The sequence below is a fragment of the Daldinia vernicosa genome, assembly GCF_022497035.1.
Source record: "Daldinia vernicosa strain CBS 139.73 unplaced genomic scaffold F5Y00scaffold_3, whole genome shotgun sequence".
Taxonomy (NCBI): domain Eukaryota; kingdom Fungi; phylum Ascomycota; class Sordariomycetes; order Xylariales; family Hypoxylaceae; genus Daldinia; species Daldinia vernicosa.
In genome coordinates, this window is record NW_025953919.1 from 592041 (window position 1) to 609476 (window position 17436).

General features: G+C 47.9%; 2 protein-coding genes across 2 annotated transcripts; one reads left to right on the forward strand and one right to left on the reverse strand.

Annotated features, from left to right (window-relative positions):
* Positions 1–910: 910 nt before the first annotated feature.
* On the reverse strand, positions 911–1477 carry F5Y00DRAFT_102442 (uncharacterized protein). The gene has a single exon (XM_048003802.1). It carries the CDS (start codon positions 1349–1351, stop codon positions 1019–1021), a length of 333 nt encoding a protein of 110 aa, XP_047869421.1. The 5' UTR covers positions 1352–1477; the 3' UTR covers positions 911–1018.
* A 12869-nt stretch (positions 1478–14346) lies between these two features.
* On the forward strand, positions 14347–16247 carry F5Y00DRAFT_102497 (uncharacterized protein). Its single transcript, XM_048003803.1, has one exon. It carries the CDS (start codon positions 14634–14636, stop codon positions 16128–16130), a length of 1497 nt encoding a protein of 498 aa, XP_047869422.1. The 5' UTR covers positions 14347–14633; the 3' UTR covers positions 16131–16247.
* The last annotated feature ends 1189 nt before the right edge of the window (positions 16248–17436 follow it).

The window sequence follows — 17436 nt, forward strand, 5'->3', positions numbered from 1 at the left end:
TCTCCCGGGAGAGAAGTTGACCAGTCCCCACCAGGTGCCAGGTGTCTATCAGTCGACTTCCAAGTGACTAGATGTATTGGGTCAGCTGTTTGCTTATTTCTCTTTCTTTTTGCCTTTTGCCTCGGAAGGAAGTAACGAGCAAGGTAAATAAGGTAAATTCCAATTTGCGGGGAGGAGCTAGGATGCAGTTGGTTTGTGGTAAGAGCCGCAATAAATAGAAACCGCAGCCCCTCCAAGAGGCAACCGCAAGCATGGAAGTGACGAAACAAACTTGCAAAGCGGAGCAGGTGCGGCGTTATATGCGTAATCGGGGAAACGGCAATGACGGGACGGAAAAGGAAAAGAAGTGAATATTTACCTATTCAATAGATTAGGACGTGACGTGCACCTATCGTCCGAAATCTGGACTCGACGAAGTGAAGTCACGCGTAGTACGAACGGGGGAGGAGGGGGGCATAAAAATCAGACGAGGCCCTTCTTTGCGTCCGTGATTAATAGACGTAATTAGGAACAACAGACGAAACCGGGACTGTGCAACGGTGGCAACTATTAGTAGTCCCTCGTGGCGTGAGATCTCCGATGAATGTATTGTAGACAACGACAGAATGAAGAAATCCCCGAATCCAAGACCTCGAAACGAGAGTTTGTCCTATCGACCGGGCGAGAAGAGCAACCTCGAGCTCCCTCTTGTTTCTTTTCCGGGCGAGGCGAATCTAAGCCGAGACGGAGGCAGGGCCGGTAACAACAATATAATACACAACAGACTAAAGGAAAACCCTAAAGAAAAGAAGCCATTACGATGATCAATGGGCTTCCAGAGGACATAGGAGAAGTCGTCAAGATGAAGCCAGCGGGCCAGACCCGGGGAGAGGAGGCAAGGATAATATATAGGCAGATGGACCCATATGACCCCATCGAGGAACGGTCGATGTGTATACCTACCTTAACTATTTCCCCTACATACATACGTAAACGATGGACGATGCAATGGGACATAATTATGGGGATATAATTATGGCTAAGAAGATAAGTAGGGGGCATAGCAAAGTACGAAGAGACATGTAGGCGTATGTAGGTGTATGTAGGTGTATGTAGGCATGTAGGCACGTAGGCATATTGGCAGGTAGACAGGTACCGTACCTACATACATGTAGTCTCGTACATGCGTACATGAGTAAATACATGAAATAATACTAAATAATAATAAGTAAGGGTAGCGGAGATGTAGAGTAGTGCTTAGATCGACCCGTATGCAGCTTGTAGATGATGGGAACAGGTACCTTGCCAAAAAGAAGACATGGAAGTGTGTATAGGTTAATAATACTTTGGGGACCTTGGGTCCGACGTGCATATTATTACGATACTAATAACGAATAACGAATAACGAGAGCGAAAAATAAAAATAAAAATAAACCTAAGAGCTTTAATCTTAGACCACGAACTAAAAGGGAAAAGAAAAGACATAAATTGATAAAAACCGAGCATATGAAATATAAATATAATGTATTAATTTCAAAAGGGACGTCAAGGCCGAAACAACCTTACAATGCTACCTGCCCAGGCTAGGTACCAAAGGATGTTCATGTAGGTTAAAGAGTAGGTAGGAAAACCAATGTCACATAGGTTATAATAGACACCCCGAGCTTGCTTATCAAAAGCAGCTGGGGAAAGTTGAATACAACCGAATAAGAAACGAGACGCAGACCGAGAGAAAAACAGGAATGGTAAAATTACTCCCCTTTTTTTTTTCACGATTGCTATTTTGCTCTTCTCAGTTGGTACTTCTCGAACTGATTGAAAGAGTGCGTGACGGATAGAGGTTAGAGGTTAGTTAGAAAAAAAGAAGTGACTGGATTTTTTTGATTTTTTTTTTTTAGTTAGAAGAGGAGAACTTGAAAAAAATTCATGGTTTTCCGGAGCCACCTATTTCCAGTTTGACCAGTTGCAGAAGCGGCTGCTGCTAAGAAATGTCCGGTTTTGGAGGTTGGGGTCGGGGTGGGCGTACTAGATTTGGCTAGTTAAAACTGCTGGGGCCAATGTGGAACGGGGATTCTACCTACTCTAATTCTCTAATATTAAATATTAACTCTCTACCTAACTGAAGAAGCTCAGCAGCAAGGACGAGGGGCAATGGCGGCGCAGTGGATTGTAAAGTAGGTACCGCATGTAGTGGGCATGGTAGACAGGGAAAGCGCAGTGGGGTTTATGTTTACAGGGCACCGGGGCGTGTATAGATGTAGATGGTACTGGAGCTCTCTAAAGTTTAAAAGTCTAAACCGCGTTAGTTCGATAGCAAACTTCCAGCTGCACTAAACCAACTACTAAGGTTAGTAGGTACCTTTCACAGGGCTCTTTGAGCGGCTACCGTAGCGAAAAGCAACTAAGCGGAGCACCGTGCAGCGTGTATCCAAGCTATCCAAAGATGCCTAGGCTATTACTTTGCAGACCCTGGAAAACTAAAAAACTACCTAAGAAAATGGGGTTAATTCTGGGAAAACGTGCTATCTTCTCGGGTACTTGGCCGGTACATTGCAAGACTTGGACGAATACTTGCAATACAACATTAAACACCAACCAGACCTACCAGACCTACACCAAAGAACCATCCCATCGTGCGGCGATACGTTTACAAGAATACGAATAATTATCCGTGTGAGGTGGATGATAGTGACCTGATTTTCTATCATCTGTATTTTTGTTTGCTCTTTCTTCTCACTGGTGTACCACAATAGAAACACGAGATTCGTAAATTAACTATATGTAAGTGAATGGTTTCTCTTCCGAAGTTCGCATGTATTGTTGACACATTAAATAAAAGGGCTATGAGAGTAGTATGCGTAGCATATGTAGGTAAATGTTGGCAGATGTTGGCATATGTACGGTACATGCGTACGGACTGAACGAGCTCGTGAGAGTTCGGCCCTGTCACTGGTCAGAGCTGATTCTGGGGCCCTACGGCTCACAAGTCGCTAAGACCTGTCGAGCCGACTAAAGATCCCGGGTCTCAGGCGAATCAGGCTCGAGATGTGCTCCTGTGGAGCGCAAATCGATCTTCACAGGAACGGCTCCGTATACAATTTCGAACGATCTCGCTCTTGGCGATTGGCTAGAGGTTCACCCGGGCTGTCTACTAGTGAACTTAGCGCTGATCTGTAGCCTCCACGATGGACGCTGTCAGTGGGATCAATGGGATCAATGAGCCCTAAAATTACGAAGGCGCTGGGGAATTCCCTGTGCGATGGCGAAAGCACGAATTCCCCGTCTGCTGAATGGAGGGAAACATCCTATTCCTCCTCCCTTTAGACGTTATATGAAGATCTATATAATGGCCAAGACACGGGTTATAGTAGCCGCGCGAGTAGAAGATCCGAGAGCTTAAAGCGTGCGGCCCCCAACATTCGTCAATACCTGTCAGTACATATAGCAGCTAGCTGTAAGTATTCATCATTCGTCGATATTTATCAAACGGGTAACCCTCCCGGCAGCAGCAGCGTGCCGAGTACCCAGTTAATAAAACCAGGCTATAAGATAGGACACAACATATATCTCTAGAGTCGTCGTCTGGAAAAGCTTCCTCGGTTCCGCTTGTCCATGAGTGCAACGCGCCCCAGGCATACGAGAATCATCGCTGTCCCCTATCAGCGTTTGATAATACGTATTATACTACTTAACCTCGTCACGGCCACCTGTCATTGGAGAAACCGTGACGACTTTGCGTCTACGTGGACGTCTAGAAACACTGGGTCCGGTGAACCGTGCCTGTAAGTAGCACGGGTCTCGCCAGATTTTGGGTTGGATTCGATACATCATTTAATTCACGGTGATCTGGAAAATTCCATTCACGGCGGATTTTCCAGAATTCGTGGCGTGGTTGGCTCCATGCAGAAGCAACTGAAACCTCTGCGTGTGCGCGTTGCTATAATAACGATCTACTAGGAAGTAGTACCGGGTTGGTCCGGCCCCCCGTGTGTTGAAGTTACACTGTCGCCCCTCCGTATGTTGGTTCAGACGACGATACCTGCATATTTGCTCGTCGTCGGTGGTACTTATATGTCAACCCCCACAGATTCATTATGTAAGGCAGCGGGAGGTTCCATATCAAATACCGTATGCGCGTATGTGCGTGCGTACAGCTTGCTAGTATGGCGTATAGAGTATAGCTTGGACAGCTTCTCCTATCGCCGCTGCTGCTGCTGCTGGTCTCTTGTTCTGGCGTTGGCGTTTGCCAGCCACTTACACGACACCCCGTTCTCGAAATTGCGCATACGGTAGGTCGACTAGCACGTCCCGCTGCTGGAGTTGTCGTGCTATTGTCCCGCAAACCGCGTCTACGCAGCCACCCCCTTAAAGAAGATGCTGATGATACCTATTAATCGCGATGGTCGACGTAACGTATCGCAGCACAGTATCAACGCGTCCTTATTTTTTTTTTTTTTTAAGTATTATTTTTCGCGCCTCCCCTACTGACAAGGGAAGAGGGAGAAATTTTCAAACAAGAGTCTTCTTTGCTCAGGAATAGGTGATAAGATGAGATGTGCATGCGTCCTTGCCGCAAAGACAGGCAAGACATTGGAAGCCATGAAAGGCTGAGGCTTGGTTGTCATTCTGCGAGGTGTTATTATTCCTCGCTGGTGCAACTTGGGTGTATTTATTTCCGGTAGAGTCGCAAGATTTAATGCAGCCTGCAAGACCAAACAACGACCTGCCGATTGAAGACTGCTGCCGACAGGGTTCGACGGCCGTCATAGTCCCCTATCCTGGTTTTCGAATTATGATATACCTACCATTTAGATCAGTCGGCCGATAATAAACAGCAAACGTGCGCAGGTCGGCCGCGCCAAGATTCCCCAACTTGTACAAGTAGCATTACAGGGGGGTGGGAAGCACAGCGCCGTGACACCCCCGACGATGATCTCGCCCGCTGTTACACGGCGCCGAGCGCTACACGACAGAATCGCGCAAATAGGAAAAAAGACAAAAGATGAAGCAGACTTCCCCAGCCGAAGGCCCCCCATAGGTATCCGCCTTGTGGGCGAGAGAGAGTGGGCGCCGCATAGCACAGCGTCACACGACAGCGCCCCTGGAGAGGTCCCTGACGAGGATCCGTGAGCGTCCTGTCCGTCAGCGAGCGTCGACCCGGGATATTAGGACAAAGTTGAGGCTGGGGTAACCTGGGACGATCTCGAGCCATTGGCCAATGACCTGATCTACCGTACCGGCATGCAATATCGGGCCTTGTTCCTAGCCAGCTAGCATGGTTCACCGTTCCCGGCGTGCTCTGGCGCAATCCAGATTCGGTCAGCGTCATGTACCTTGCTGGAATATCATTTACAGATCCATCTATTGCAAGCCGCAAATGTACATGCAGACTATGTAGATCTCTCGTTTTTTCGAATCTTGATTTCCTATTCCAACGTATCTGCCGCGGAAGACAGTGCAACGCCTTCCTGTATGACCTACATACATGATGCCATACGCCAGGATACACCCAATCACCACGGTCCTATAGTGTAACCGTAGTTGCATCTCAACCAAGGTCGAGCGACGACAGTCGAAATCATTACGATGGTCGTAGTGGGATTGAGGGGTGTACCCGAGGCTCCGAGCCCCACGTATCCCATCTTCTATTATACAAGATTAGGTGCGTGTCCTCTTGGGAGACGACGGCATTTGCCTTCTCATGCCTAACATTTTATTATATTCGTTTACGTACAGATGGCGTAGACGTTTCGGGTGACGTACACTTCCGCACGGTAGGACGACAGCCAGGCGTCTTTCTAATATTCTTTACAGTATTATTGATTGCCTTTCTCCTCGGATTATTACTACTCGAAGATGAAATCGACAAAGACTTATTTGCAGCGTGGGGATGATGCTGTACGTATAGTGTAGATGCAGCTCGACGCTTTGGGGACGAACCCTGGGTCCCCTAATAAGCTGTGACCATGCTAGTCATCCCAGGGATTGGCCTGCCAGCCTGCGTACATACTAACATACATACATACATACCTAGGTACATAAGTTTCGACAAACCTGGAGTCGGCTAGTTCCACGTAACACCATATAGCTCTATCCGTGACCTTTTTATTTGATTAACCTTTCCTCTCTCTCTCCTGTCCCTTCGGCTGCGAATCCCGTACTCCTGGTATGATCGCCGATGAGGCTGCTAGAGACGTAGATGTACTCCGCGCTCCGTCCGTCGTCTGCTTTCATTTCTAGCGTATCATCAAACCATGCCGTTAAGAGAGTCCAACCACAGAACCTCACACGAAATATAATAAACCCTTGGGCATGGCGTGTCTTGCATGTTTGCCGGAATGGCACCCTAATCATACCGGATATCCAACAAGCTTGAATCGGGGCTCGCCTGAGGCTGGCCAACGTCTAGAATCATACCAGCTCCCTCAGAGGCTGTATGATGCCTCTATCGAGCAGGGTTTCGCATCTATGTATTACTACTCTACAGTACTATGTAACCGGCGAATCTCCTCGGTCAAGCTAGCTACTTGCATACCTTGGCCTCCGACACCGTTGTCGACATGTCGAATTACTACTTGAATCCTAGATGACCGGCGTGTATGACCTTGCTATTCAGCCTAGAGACCTTTTTTTTTTTGGCTTGGCTAGGATCTAAATGCTTAGATTAACGCCATATTATTCAATCAACACTCGCTAAATGGTTATCCAACTCCGTTTATGATTTTCGCCGTTGGGACATAATAGTACCTATAATATAACACGTCGGTTCCGAATATCCTAGATTTCGTTATCGCGGCTCTCGCGAATGGGTGAGCTCGAGGTGTGTACAGAGTAACTCGAAAGACGTCTGCTGCGTTATACGTATCGTATTAGCGAGCCCCCGTCCGCGTTTACTATTCGCCTCTGACCTCCAAGAAGCTACCGTATGTAGAACAAGGGGGAGATACGCATGTATCAATTATCAACTCGCCATCTCTTTAGTGCTGTGATGATCAGGATCTTCCCGCGGCCATTTTTAGCGACGGAGTGATTGTGGAGAAGGGGGGAAAAAGGGCCAGAGAGCACTGTTGCTATTGTGGCCCCTGACCGGTCGCCCACTGACCGAGCACCCAGACCGAGCGAACAGGCCCACGATGGGGCTCTTCCACCGAAGGAACGTGCCCATCGCTTTTCTTACCATGGTTCAAATACGCATCCAGGCTGTATAGCATGCGTACCTACATTTCAATCGAACGAGGGATTCTTCCATCTTCCGTAAACGAAAATATCCTCGCAGAGAAGGACGGCAGAAAGCGTAGAAGCGCTATTAAGGGGCTGCCGAATTCGGTGAGCTATTTCCGGTAAAAGGTGTACAGTTCTAAATTGCTCTTCACCATCGGCAACTTTCGAAGCGATCGCGAAGGCATTTTCTTCCTCCCACTACCTATTAGCGGCTTCGTATTAGCGGCACCCCTTACGTGGCGGCGACGGATCTCGATTCGGGCAGCTTGGCAATCTTTACATGCTTAAAATTCGATACGACGCACGAAGAGGTAGCCATAGTTAATAATTCTAGTGAAGCTATTTTCGCTGACCGAGAGCTCAGGTCAGACAAGCTGGGGAAATAAAAATTGCCTGCCAAGAACACTGCTATAAATGTTTCATTACATATAGGACTGCTGTTCCCAAAGCATGGATTCGGTATATTCGGCACCAGGATCCCAATCCTAACTCATGACAGGTCAAAAATCAAATCGCTCTTCCTCACCATATGCCCATATGCTTCCTACCTTACCCTTAACTCCTTATTATTTTTGCCTCTATCTCTATCTCTCTCTCTCTCTCCATGTTTAGTTACCCAAAACGTCGTATAGAGAGCAGGGTCCACTCAACAAACACCACTCTCGGGATCGCGAACTACGCACAACCAGAGAATCAATCATGTCGTCTCAAAAGCTCGCGAGCAGGTCATGTGCGGCAGATACCTGCAAGTTCTGCATACGCCAGGAGGGCAGTTGTATGAGGCGGGTTTCAACAGCTGAAGTTTAGATTTTCATTCCAACGTCAGTCCATCACGTCAGCTATTCTTCGGGGTACCTTTAAGCCTACCTATCGCTGGAAGGGAGAATGGGGAACGAGCAAATCAGCGCTGTTCCACCTTATATCCTCGTCCGGCGCCGGGTCCCAAGTGGCCCTCTTGCAACCAAAAACCCTCGCTTAGACTACAGGGCTTGGATTAATACCTCACACCCTCACAAGGGCGTGATCTTAGCCACATATTTGACTTCTTCCGAGGAGTGTGGTCGCCCACGTTGCCCTCTTTTTATTTCCTCTTATGGTCGGGCAAGATAACGGAGGTACTTGTAAGGTACTCTCTCGTACCGGCCCCCCATAGCCGTGCGTGTACATGGCCTTCTATTTGAAGGAGCAAGGTGGTTCGCAGCCCATCTTCCACCTACATATCTACCTACATGACACCAATCCCAAGCCGTCTAGGCGGTCAAGCGGTCCCTCTTAGCAACCCGCTACGTACGCACTGAAGATAGCAACGATGGTACCCAGCAAAAAATAATAATAATAATAAGCTCATAAAAAAGAACACGAGAAGCGTCGCTGCAAGGACCTACCGGAGGCGGTAGAGAAACTCGATGTACCTACATAGGCTCGTTGGTCCCTCTGAATCACAGCATCAGCACGTCTGTATTCGGCAGCTCCAGAGTCCCATTACTCGATGAAACCTCGACCCAGATCTAGAAATGCTAATTTGGCCCACAGCGGGAGACAAGGCTCGCGGAAGCATGACCTCACATCCGGGAGGAAGTGATCCAGATGATGTGCATCCAGGGCCACTTTGTGGCGAAATTACTGTGTTTGCGGATAAATCCATGAGCGTACCTTTCTGACATTTCACAACATATCTAGATTCAGAAGCTATTTCCTGCCTCTGCATAGTAAACCCCCATGGGTGTCTGATGGTTTCGCTAATCAGTCGACTCCCCTCCGGGCTTTGATTTACGTCAGGTTCATATCATGCCCCTTCGATGGTGCATGCTTCCTAAAGCACAACGCACAACATGCATATGACAGCGGGTACTATGAGTTGTTCTGCTATGCAAGAGGGCCCTTTCTGCCGGCCCCGTGGGAAACAAACCCCACGTTTCGTCCTATGGTATGATATCAAACTCGCGAGGGTCGATATCGAAAGAAAAAGGAAGAAGAAAAATTTTCCTGTTCCTCTTCGTTCCCCTGTCGCCGGAAAACCATGTCCCATTTTGGCAGGAGTACATAGGTCTTGTTAACCCTAGGAATGCGTTAACCAACCAACCTATCGCTGTATGTCACTTGGCTACATAGCTGCCCCCTGTCGGCACAGCACACTGATCTCACGAGCTTAAAGAGCATATGGCGGTCAGCACACATTGGCTATTCTTGACAGGGTGCACAACATATACTCCCACATCGCGTCTGCGTCCGCTTACGGCAACCATTCCGGCTACAGAGATATATGCAGGTGCACGTCTATCATTATGAAACAGCAGGCCATCGATAGGACGTCAAAAAAAGGACCTGCATATAGGACCCTGAGTTCTCGTCGCCTGCGCGATGGCGAGTGAAGTGGCTAGACCTAGTGGCTAACTACTGTGGCGAGTCCTGCAACAAATCGAGTGCTTGGCGTCGTGGTTCGTTGGTTTCCCACCTGCATTGCCCTGAGGCGACGAATAGAGAGCTCTGCCTACTTCTGCTCTTATGCACAAGAGGTCTCAGCTGAGGCCACAGGCACAACCGTTACCATGGTAATAGACAAGACCCAGCTGGCCACTACTCTTAGACCACGGCTCTGGCGAGTCACACGTCTCCAAGCGATCGATGCTCCCATTACTCGGTTGGGCCAGACTTGTGCGGGACCGAGCGGTTGTCCACGATAATTTGACAATGGAGGAGCATCGTGTCCTTCTTTTCCGGATTCGAACGTACCAGGATATTCGGCAGTGCAGTTCTAGATTCTCACTTGCCGAGAGGCCCCAGTCACTGTTGTATGATGAGCCTCTTGTTTCTTGTCGCCCCTTTCCCCTCACTTTTCACGCCGGTCTGCCAAGCACTAGACTGTTCTGGCGCAGCTACGAGACGGCCGATCTTTGTTACGCGCCATGTCGCGAGCGTCGAACGCAGTGGCAATCGACTGGGGAGAGGGGGGTTCGATCTTGGTAGCGGAGGCGATCCTCGAACTAGAGATCAGGAGGCCTCTACAGTGCCGCGGAGGTAAACCGAGCGTTCTTCCGGTAAGGAACCCGATTCTATTCGTCCAATGGTGACAAGTAGCACATACGGTAAAGCGCACGAGACGAATATGCTCGACTTAGAACGGATATGCGAGTTTCGCCGTCCAGATCTACCGTAGTACCTTTAACGGACCGAGATCTTTCTTTCTGCTAAGCTATGCCAATCATTCGTAACCGGAAACTCGGGGGCCCTGACAGGTACTACTCTATTCGTCCTCGGGATACCCCACCCAGAGGACTATTTTCAAGCCAATGTTGATACTTCGTAGCCAAGCCAACGACGCGTGATAGATTTAGTTGCTCTGGATACTTTCCAAGAAATGCCCACAGAAGCGTCTTATTGGAAGCATCACTAGTGACGGCCCGAAAAAAAAAACAATAAACTACAAGACACGTACTTCGGCCTTGAGGCCTCTGGGCACTCGACACCATACGTAATATCAAACCGTGCATGACATTAATAAGTCGGCCCTCCGAAGTGACGGACCCGGAACGTTACCAAGTAACTTACCTCGAAAGATACCGTTCGATCCTGGACAATATGCCATGTGTCTGTGTGGACCTGTTATTGCATTTAACGACAATTGGCATCTGTGACAGTGCTTTCTGCTCTTGGTTCCATCCCCGACTAAACCTGATCTGTCGAGTTGTGGTTCTGTACGAGCGTATTGACAAGACGACGTGTCGTGTCAAGCCCGATCTCTCATCGCTCGTGGCATTCAAGGGACGAACGAGCATGGAGTGGTTCGGAACGATTACCTTATGCAGGAAGTCCATACCGCCGCCGGGCCGGACTCCGAGAGCGGGGGAACTGACGTCTGCTTCCCAACGGCTCGAGCGACCGAGCGTTACCGATGGGAGGGTTTAGACCGGCGTCGGCGGTAAAGCTTACAAGCGTGTTCCGACACGGACTTGTTGGAGGGAAAGGCTATGCGAGACCGACGTGTCGGCCTCCACCACCCCCAAGTGGGCGAAATAGGAGTAACGACAAGTCATCGGGCCGTCGGATGCCGTCGTACCGCAACTCTCAGACCACCATATCTCCACAAATCCCGTCTTTCTCTGAGGTGGCAGACCCAACGGGCAGACCTAACGCGGAGTTTCTCATTCCAGCCAACACGGCACCACCGGTTGGTCGACAGGATTTCCCCTTTGAAGTTCTTATAACCTAATCTATTCTACTTATTATAAGTTTTGTTAAATACCGCCCTTCTATATCTGTCCCTTTTCGGAATTTCAAAAACGGGGAAATTGCTGTCCAAGATTTCCTCATCTTAAAAGACTCGTACACTTCTTTGCCGCATGGATTAGTTCGCAGCCAGCCAGAGTTGTACGAGCACTCGTAATTGCTATCTTATTCTCATATTAAAAAAAGAAAAAGAAAAAAAAACTAGACTAAAAAATAGCTAACATTGGACAAAGATAATCCCAACATCGTCTACCTAGTTAATACAAGTTCTCTACTCCCAAGACGTATTCGAAATGTCCAAGGACAGAACTTGCTCTTTACAATCCACAATGGCATTCAGCGGGCTATTGAGACATTTATAGCTCTCATTTTCTTATGCACCTAAAGCGCCACGACCTCAAACAAACAAACAAACAAACAAACTCGGAACCCGACTTGTCGACCGGCATAACTCCGAGTCAACGAAGGGTTTAGGTTAACCTTACCTAGTCTTTCAGTCACCGACTTATTGCATCGCTCTTATAGACGCTAATGCTCCCACGGGATTGGGTCCGCCGTTTCCGGGCGGTTTGGGCCGGGAGCCCACCACCTTACCACCGATACACCGCCTCGGCCTTGTTTCTATACATAGGATACATACCTAACCTAGGCATCTCATCGAAAAGCACGCAAGCGGACGCATTATATACGTGCAGCCATCTAAGTGAACGGCCATTCAGTATCCCCATGGCTCGGCTCCGCCTGTTCCTCTGGGCTAAACGCCGTCGATCGACTGACTTGCGTCCACGACATTTTTTGTGCGACAGCAAATTACGCGGCAAATCTGGTAAGTGACAACTCTAAATGACGACCCGACCCCGTCAGGTTCGTGTAATTGGCACATTTGACTTTTCCGATTTTGAATTCGGCTAGCGAGCCTACTATGTACATACATACTTGTCATGTGTATGTAGGTGACCGGGTATAAGTTCCTTGAAGCTATACTTGAGCTTATACTCACCTCTTTTGTTCCCCTCTCAAGCAGGATTACACTACGAACAGATTGGTTGGCTACGAAATAGAGTCACGCAATATCGTAGGTTGGAAGTCTCTTACTATGTACATAGAATCAAGCCCTCTATGTACTATGTATACAAGTTAAAGCTAATATGAAAATACAACTACTATTGAATTTACCTCCTTGCCCCCGTATCATAACACTTACAAGTAAAACATCATATGTTAAACATCTGGTTACCCTTCCATTTCTTTGATCTTCCATTTTTCTGATCTTCCATATTTTGATCTTCCACAATAACATCAACAGATATCTACCCGCCGTAACACAGATCCCCCAGTTCCCCCTGCATTGTTAATCTGCGTTGTCCACGCTAAATTCTCCCATCCGACAGCCATCAGTTGTTAGATGCATGAAACATACGTTAGCTCATATTTTCCCCTCTCTTTCGGAGTTGGCGACGATAAGGAGAACCCAGCCATGTTTGAGCCATGTATGTAAGTAAAGTCCAGGTAGGTAAAGCCCCAGGTTAGGTGGTGTTTTCGCTTCCCTTCTTTTCCATCTTGGCTGACTACTGCTGCAAGTACACCTAGCTGAGTGGAACGTGATGATGATCAGTTCATACCAAACTGAATTCATACCTAACCTAGGTAGCTTCTAGATCTCTGCCCAGGGCTTCGCTGTTGATCAGTGGAAAAAACTTATTCGAATGCGGTATCATCAATGGCCCAATTTCCGCAATCCGCAATCGATAAGGCATGCCACACAGGCATACGGATCCGTACCACAGGCACACCACAGCTTAGATCCCTGTTCCGGCCTTGCTACGCCGCATACCCCGACCCAGCCCCCGGCGAATCTTCTCCCCTTCTCTCCCCTCTTTTAGAAGGTGAAAAATTGCTAGAATGGTGCTAGGTTTCCCCCCCTTTTCCCTTTTCAATCACGATAACTTACTATGTAACCTATTCCCCACCACGCGCAGGTCAGGAAGTGGCCCCCTCGAGTCGTTCTATTCGATTTTAACCCGCTGAAAAAAAAATTTAGGTAGAATGGAATCGTGAGGCTGAACTATCGCCTGTACCCCCCTTTTTTCCCCTTCTCCTACTTACCCCATTCTCCCGACTTACCCGATGGACTTTGCTGACTCCTCGTCGTACTTACAAAACTATTGTTCCATTATCTTGGGTATTGTCCACCGCCTTGTCGACGCTAAGTTGGCTAGGTAACCTTTTTGCTAAGTACTGCCCGCCTCTTTCAAGTTTTGCATCGGCTGCGTAATCTACTCATCATATTACCGCGCCTTTGTAATTTTTTATTTTCTTGTTTTTTTTTCCTGGTTCATCATTAACCTTTTCGCTCGTCATTATTATTGTTATCATCATCGTTGTTTGTCTGCTTGTTTGTTATTGTTATTACATATGTAGAAAGGGAAAGAAAAACAATGCGCCATATATTACGCTATTACCAGCTGAGAAAAATAAAGGCATTATTGTGAGAGACCGCCTTTAATTCTGTTGGTCGTTCACCGCCTTGGTCCCCTCTCCCAAGGTGACCCGAGCTTTGGATGCTTGCTTGGGTTATTGCTGCGCGTCCCATCCGCATCGTTATGCTGTATTGACCGAACAATCCCTCCATCCCTCCAAATCAAAGGCCCACCAAAGAACTCCAGTCTATCTATCCCGATCCAGTATTTATCACATGGTAAAGGAGACAGAACTCATGGCTATTTCTCAGAGCATATGAAGCCCGTATGAAGTCTGTCTTCTTCTCGTTGATGTCACTTTGACCTCAATTATCGTTGTTGGTCTTAGTCATCATCATCACATCTTTTAAGCCTCTGAGTGATTTATTATCGTTTATTATCGTTTATTATTCAGACCTCCTAATCGTCGCGCACCTGACCCTTTAGTGTCGGTACTACTTCAATGTCTTTATTCCGGTGATCCCGACTCTTTGGCCGTCTTGCGGGCCCCCTTGCGAGCCCCCTTTTGCTCTCTCTGTTCTGGCGCGCGACAAAAGAATTATTTCGCGTCTAACAATCCCGTTTGTCTTCCTGGCAGCATTATTTACGTACGTCGACGACCCCGCGATAGTAACGGGTATATGTACGTGTATGTGATAGCGAGACATAGCGAGACATATATTTGCATATCTATTTATACTTGGAGTACGTCACTGTCGCACTGTCGCGTCCGTGCCATTTTACACCATGGCATCAATTCATAGCCTACCCGTGTTCGGATCGCATAGTTCGAGCAACAAGATAAGCAAATCGAGAGCTAGGACGGTGGTCAAGCCAATTCTTAAGAAGCTTTCGTCGCAATCGGAGAAAAACTCGTTAGATTTGGATAGAGGGTGGACAGATCAGGATGAACAATATCAGGCTCGCGATGGCTGGACAGGAGGGGTAGGAGGAGGAGTAGGAGGAGGAAAGGGGGTAGCAGGACTAGAGAAATCGACTAAGGAGATAAACTTTACCTTGGACGAAGCTGGTGCGAACCGATATAACCATGCTAGGTCGATTAGTGGTGCAAGCCATGTTTCTGTCGCGACTAGCAGCAGCTCTGGCCCTCGTCACCAAGTCGGTGCGCCGTTCGTGCATCCTTTTCAACAGACACCACGGACGTCAACCCCGCCTTTATCGTATGCCAATTCGCAAACCTCCTTCTTCGACATCACTGAGGATGATAACGATGATAACGATGATAGCATTGGTAGCTGCAGCAATAGCAACAGCACGAGCACGAGCAACAGCAACAGCGACAGCTTAGACGCAAGCCAAAGTCACAGTCATAGGAATAGCCTTCATATTCAGATGAACTCACATTCACATTCTCAACCTACTTTGGGTATACGCCGCCCGGCTTTAGCTAGTACACAGCGCACTTCATCTTTTTCTGAAGTCAAAAATGCACATACCTCAGCCCCTTATCCTTCTCAAAACCCACCCCCCCTCCGAATAAATACTTCGCGCCTCCCCAATGTCCCCAGTCGATCTGATTTACAACTCGATCGCATAACGGACTCGCCCATATCTTCGTCCAATACTCCTTCAAACCACGTCGCATCGCCCGCCAGTTCATCAACCCCGATGTCTCCGCTACGCTCTTCATTCGATGCTAGCGGCTTTCCGCGCCTGCGCGCAAAGTCCGACCTGGACACGGCTACTCGCGCTGAGCACCTCCGAGCAGCCCGTCGGAAATTCGAGCTGAGGGAGAAGGCCAAAGAGGAGAAATACGCCCGAGAGGAGATCAAACGTCGCGAGCGAGCCGATAATAAGCGCGCTCTCGAGAAGGAAAGGTACGCGGCAGCTATGCATAAGGAGCAGATGGCTGCGAAGGCTCGCCTAGAGGCAGCGGAGCTCGAGGAAGCAATAGCTCGCGGGAAGCACAATAGGAAATTCAGCGGGACCAGCAGCAACCGTCCGAGCATAGCCATATCTAGGACTAGCATGTCGCGACCAAGCACGTCGCGCAAGAATATCCCTAGCCCCTTGGAGGAGTCTGAGAAGTTTGCTAGTAGCAACTACGACAGTATGGATGCGCGAAACCCGCCGGCGTTTGGCAATGAGGCCGGAGGGGCGGAGAGCGTCCCCTTTCAGCCTACCAAGCGCAGAAATACAGCTAAGAGGAAGACCCTGAGCACGTGGACTATGTTCATATTATGGCTTAGAACAAAGCTGCTCAGGGTCAGCAAGAACCGTTGACTTATGCGCCTCCCAGCAAAACCCAAAACCCCAACGCCACATCTTATATCTTATTTTCAAGTCTTAGCCAGCCTACGGACGTACATATACATACATACCCACGATATATACACACCCAGCTCAGCATCGTCAAGAGGAACGATATTGCGCATGACGGAAGCAGCGTGAGTGGCAGGATCGAACCACGCATATCAATCGTTACGTCATTGGCAACAAAGGCATACGAGCATAACATGATATCCATTGCATTCACGACTTTCACTTTGGCATCGTTGAACCGGGCGTTTTGGACTTGGAGTTTAAACAAGTCGGTTGCATTTTTTTTTACTTTAGACACGCCCTGCTTCGTTGATATGGGGAATAAAGGAAACGGAAGGGTAAAACTTAGGTACCCTTGGGAGTTTTCTTCACTACAGGCACAAGAGTGCCGCTAACGATCCGAGGTCTACTCGGACGATTGGATTTAACCATTCCTTTCACATCCTCTTCTGCGTTTTCGGATACCCGGCATTCAAGCAAGCAAAATAGGTAGAGACTTATACATCCACACTCAGCCCCCTTTACCATCTACCATCGCATCTTGGCAGCACGTGGGTAGCACGCCACAGCTCTGTGGGTAAGACAAGTAAGGGGTTGTTTAGGTAGTTCTGGACAGGTCTTATCTGTGCTCTGCCGTAGGTAGTATTCCGAAAAGTTTTAGGGAAGGGGATAGATATACCGGTGAATTGGAACCTGCAATCGCATTGGTAGTAGAATAGATATGGTAGCATCTGCGGATGGGACGAATAGCGTTCCTCCGAAAATGCAAATAGCAAATAGCAATGATGAGTTGCAAAGCCATTACGCGTAGTTTCGAAGTGCCGAATCTTGAGTGAGTGAATGAATGAGTAACCTAGACAGATAAGGTGCCATGGCCTCTTGTCTAATATGTGACTAACACTTACGTTTCTAGCATTATCTACGATTTACTAATACGAGATTGTTTTTTACCTTCGTGTTATGGCCTAGCTAATATGTATGTTTGTTGGTTTTTTAAAGTCTTGTACGGATATAATCCACCATCAACGTAGTTACACGTATCTTACCAATATGAGCGCATATATCGTAGCAATCCAAGCCTGTAAATAAACATCAAGTAGATCTTTATGTATATCGACGAATGAGATCTACTAGATCTCATGCATATAAAAACAAACATAAATAAATATAAATAATACACAACGAACAGGAAGAGTCGGCACTTTATATATGAAGTATGTACGTCACCACACCATTCCAAGCATTCATTTACGGATTACATTCATCC

Bases quoted from the DNA above. Each gene is read 5' to 3' on its own strand.
- F5Y00DRAFT_102442 (XM_048003802.1), bottom strand. From the start codon at position 1,351: ATGCACGTCGGACCCAAGGTCCCCAAAGTATTATTAACCTATACACAC.
- F5Y00DRAFT_102497 (XM_048003803.1), top strand. From the start codon at position 14,634: ATGGCATCAATTCATAGCCTACCCGTGTTCGGATCGCATAGTTCGAGC.